Here is a 4537-nt window from a genome sequence, read left to right as displayed (position 1 = left end):
AGTGAACAGTCAAAAAATTGCATTAAAAATATGCAATATGCAAAAAGAATGCATAAATGTTACTTAGTGCCATAAAATTCCCTGAAAATATAAAATATAAAAATTATGATAGAACAAAAATATTTTTAAAAAAAGCATAAATATTACTTAATACTGAATATCCTCAAAATACAAAATATTACAAATATGATTGAACAAAAATGTCAAAACATTGCATAAAAATACATAATTATGCAAAAAGAATGCACAAATATTACTTAGTACCGTAAAATGCCCTCAAAATATTACACATATGATTGAACAAAAATGTCATAAAATTGCATTAAAAATGCATAAGAAAGAGTGCATAACTCATAATTTCAGAGTGAGAGGAGCGAGAGTGCCCGTGCTGACAGTGTCCTGATGTGTGCCTCTGTGTTTAGGTGTACACTCCTCGGCCCTCGTCCCTCCAGCGCTCGCGTGCCAGCCGCTTCCAGCCCACGTACCCGTACCTGCCGCACGCCACCATCGACCTGCCGCCCACCATCTGTCTGTCGGACGGGGAGGAGCCTCCGCCGTACCAGGGCCCGTGCTCCCTTCAGCTGCGGGACGCCGAGCAGCAGCTGGAGCTCAACCGTGAGTCTGTGCGCGCGCCGCCCAACCGCACCGTGTTCGACCGCATCACGGCCCCGCCCGCCTACTGCCAGGTCATAGGTCACTGCTACCACCCGGGCTCGCACGCACACACACACACTCAGCTCATTCAGATCAGCCGGACGGACACACGCAACACAGACAAACTCAGCGCACAGCAGGTCTGATGACGTCAGCGATCCAGACTCCCGTTCGTCCGGGTGGAGAATCGGAGGAAAACAGACTCATCTCCGGTCTGGCCTTTTCCTTTAGACGAGACAGACTTCCTATATATATATATATATTGCATATTATACACAGCAGGTCTGATGACGTCAGCGATCGTGGAAAATCGGGCAGTTGCACAAGAGACTCACGAGAGCTCACGGATTCACTCCGGTCTTGCCTTTTCACTCAGACCTTTACACACACACACACACACACATATATATATATATATATTTACATGTTGTGTGTCCTCAATGCTCTTAGCTTTCCTGACGACCTTTCTCAGCTCCTCGTGGGATTATTCCTCGACTCTAGTGACGGAGAACAATCCGTACGCCATCTCGTTTTCCAGCACTAATATCTAAACGTTCTCAAATCAAGACACATTTACTGGAGAAGAACGGCAGTGAGTGAAGATATCACGTCTGAAAATCATCAACATGAGTTTTGCATTAGCATGTCTGCTAACGGAGTCTGGGAAATGAACTGAATTCAAAGGGAAAACGATTATTTCTCCGACTCCAATGGCAGATATTAGCTGGTGTTTTAAGCACAGACTCACTTAAAGACTTGATTTCAGAAGGTTGAGATGTTTCTGCTGGACATGACGATGATAAACTGAGAAAGATCATGTTCTGCAGCGTAGAAACACACTCTTCCTTTCAGGGTCTGTTCTCGTCTTCAGTTCTTCTTCTGTAAAGACGCTTTATTACGCATCACTAGTTTCGCATTAGATGCACAATATCGAGATTTATTCTGATGTGTGTGTGTGTGTGTGCTGTCAGAGAGAGCGTTTGCCAACAACAATACGCAGGTTCACGCGTTACTCTGTGTGTGTATGTGTGTGTGTGTGTATAGGCTACTATATGAGTATATATACATGTATATGGAAAGCTTAAAAAAAGCAAACTTAAAAGCACGATTTTAGAGTTATTTATATAAATGTCTAAAATTGCACTATTTTTAATATTACGATACGGTCGGTCCACAGATAGTGTGTGTGTCCTGGACTGGGATTAACCTGTTAACTCCCATCATCCGGACCAGAAGCCTTTGCTTCCCAGATCTGAGAGAGTTCTAGAGTAGCTCTAGATTACTAGTGTAGTTTCAGTTCATGTCTCAGATGTGTTCGCCTTAATTTTATTCTGTATTCTAGAAATCTGAATTCACAATCATTGGTGTTTAGAAGCGAAGGATTCCTTGTGTTCGGCTGCGGCGTCTCTTATAGCACTTTACCGAGAGGAAAACAATCCACACCTGTAGCCGTAAACGAGCACAAACGCAAACCAATATGCAAACGCTCCGTCATGTGACGACGCTCGCAGAACTGGAATCACGTCGTGGGAATGTTGTGGACGATCCACCAGGAGAGAGTTGATTCACTCGACTCACTGAGTCACTGAATCAATGAGTCACTGAATCAATGAGTCAATGAATCACTGAATCAATGAGTCACTGAATCAATAAGTCAATGAGTCACTGAATCAATGAGTAACTGAGTCACTGAATCAATGAGTCACTGAGTCACTGAATCAAAATCGCTGCCAAACGGTGACTCTCGCGAACGCCTCCTGCACTGCAAAAAATGCTTTTCTTACTCAGTATTTTTGTCTTGTTTCCAGTCCAAATATCAAACATTTCTTAAATCGAGATGCATTTACTAAAGTAGTAAAATGACATAAGATATTAAGTCTTGTTTTCTGGGGAAATAAATCAAAATCAAGTGAGTTTATGCTGAAAACAAGCTAAATGATCTGCCAATGGGGTCAGAAAAAGAATCTTGTTTGTGTTTAAATTGAGATTATTTTTCTGACCACATTGGCGGATCATTTTGCTTGTTTTCAGCATAAACTCACTTAATTTTGATTAATTCCCCCAGAAAACAAGACTTAATATCTTATGTCATTTTACTCATCTAGTAAATGCATCTTGATTTAAGAATTTTTAGATATTTGCACTGGAAACCAGACAAAAACACTGAGTAGGAAAAGATTCCCATGATTCAGTCTGTGCTCGTCCGTCCCGGCGGGGAATATCGGGTCGGATTTTGCCGTGTTCAGTTTTATTCCAGAGAAACGCTTCTAACTGGAAGTCAACAGCTGGAGAGAGAAACTACGAAAGACTCATTCTGGTTATTATTATGTTTCACTTATAAATGATGCTTTTGGCATTTCTATAAAGCAAGTTCCACATTATCAGCGAAATGCATTTCTTTACTCTGTTTAGATTCCAAACTAGTGCATTTATAACATATTCCACATATATTTCTTCATATGCATCTGGCATTTCTGGATGATATAATATATGATGCATTTGTTATTTCAGATCATGTTATCGTGTGCTCCGTAAATTCCGAACTAGATAGCTTTTGCATTTGGTATTTCTGTTATATCTATATTCCTGCTGCGTATGATATATGATGCGTTTGGCATTTCTATAATGTATATTCCATAAATGCACATCCCGTCGGCGCGGGTCGTTCTCTCTCCAGCGCCACGTCTTCCCTTCAGAGACGCCCGTTTTGTGCCCTCCGAGATGCCAGTGTGTCACATGACCCAGTCAGCCAATCAGGCGGCCGTTGACAGGAAGTGACATTGTATGCATGATGATGATGATGATGATAGTGGAGAGAGTTGCAATATACCGACTATTGGCCTTTTGATAAAGTAGTTTAGCGCAGATTAAATATGTAGTTGTTCTTATGTTATTGTTGCTTCTTGTTAAAGGTCATTTTGTTAAAGAAAGGCCAGATGTGTGAGTGATGTTCTCACTGATGAAGACGAGCGTCGCTCCTGAAGAAACGTGCCTTCAGTCACGTGTGTGTTTGCCTCGGCGTGTGATCTGGTGAGAGTTTCAGCGCGAGACGACACACACACGACAGGACGTCCGCTCTTCCTCATGTTGCTCTCAGTGTGTGTGTGTGTGTGTGTGTGTGTGTGGATGAGCGATCGCTGGTTCTGAAGGTTTTCCATCTGCTTCATTCCCTGGTTTCAGGATGAACTCCTCTAGAGATCCCAGCTGATGTTGGGAACGGGAATCTTCTGCGTTCGGATCTACACACGTGTTGTTGTCAGTAATAACTGCTTACATGTAACTCTTATTTTTATTTTTTATTTTTATTTATATCAGAAGCTGAAAGTGTTACCGGATGTTTCTCTTTGGGACTGTGTCTATCTCACACACACCATGTTATACAATCTGATGCATTTCAATTTAGCTGCCAAATAAACAAATAAAACCTTTTATAAAATATGTAATGCGTTGAGTTGTTATTTATTCCTCTTTTGCGTTTACATGCATCAGTAGATGATGTTTGATGATGAATTAATATCAATATGAAGCACATCAACAGCCATAGTGAATTAAACTGACATTTTGTGTAAATCATTCAGATGTCTGTATTATGTTCAACTTTAACCCTGTAAAGCCTGACGTGTCAAATAATCAGTTTATTGAACCCTTAGACAAAATATAAAAGTTTGCATGTTTGATGTTGAGGATCATATTTGATGCATCAGGCTTTTATGGCTCATATAGTGAGAATATGGAGGACATTTATTTTATTTTATTCAGAGACTCAAAGTGAGCATAAATATGTTTTATAGCAGATCAATGAGATCTTTATAACAGTGTAGCTGATATTGACATGAAATGCATGTAAATATCAATATCTGCCAATAATATGTCTTAGTAAGAT

The 4537-nt window shown here is 40.6% G+C and overlaps 1 protein-coding gene across 3 annotated transcripts in view; it reads left to right on the top strand.

The window, feature by feature from the left end:
* The window catches only part of LOC308700044 (protein TMEPAI-like), a 45621-nt gene extending 41535 nt beyond the window's left edge, over positions 1-4086 (top strand). For 2 of the 3 annotated variants that reach the window (XM_081381359.1, XM_081381358.1), the window contains exon 4: positions 423-4080. In XM_081381359.1, the coding sequence (XP_081237485.1) occupies positions 423-800 (378 nt within the window). In that variant the 3' untranslated portion in view covers positions 801-4080. Of the gene's footprint in view, positions 1-422 lie in introns of all 3 variants that reach the window. The other variant, XM_081381360.1, reaches the window with a different exon arrangement.
* Positions 4087-4537: the final 451 nt, after the last annotated feature.

Source organism: Scardinius erythrophthalmus (assembly GCF_964197995.2).
Source record: "Scardinius erythrophthalmus genome assembly, chromosome: 12".
Lineage (NCBI taxonomy): Eukaryota > Metazoa > Chordata > Actinopteri > Cypriniformes > Leuciscidae > Scardinius > Scardinius erythrophthalmus.
Note: the sequence above shows the minus strand (reverse complement) of the source record. Positions and strands in the feature narration are given on the sequence as shown.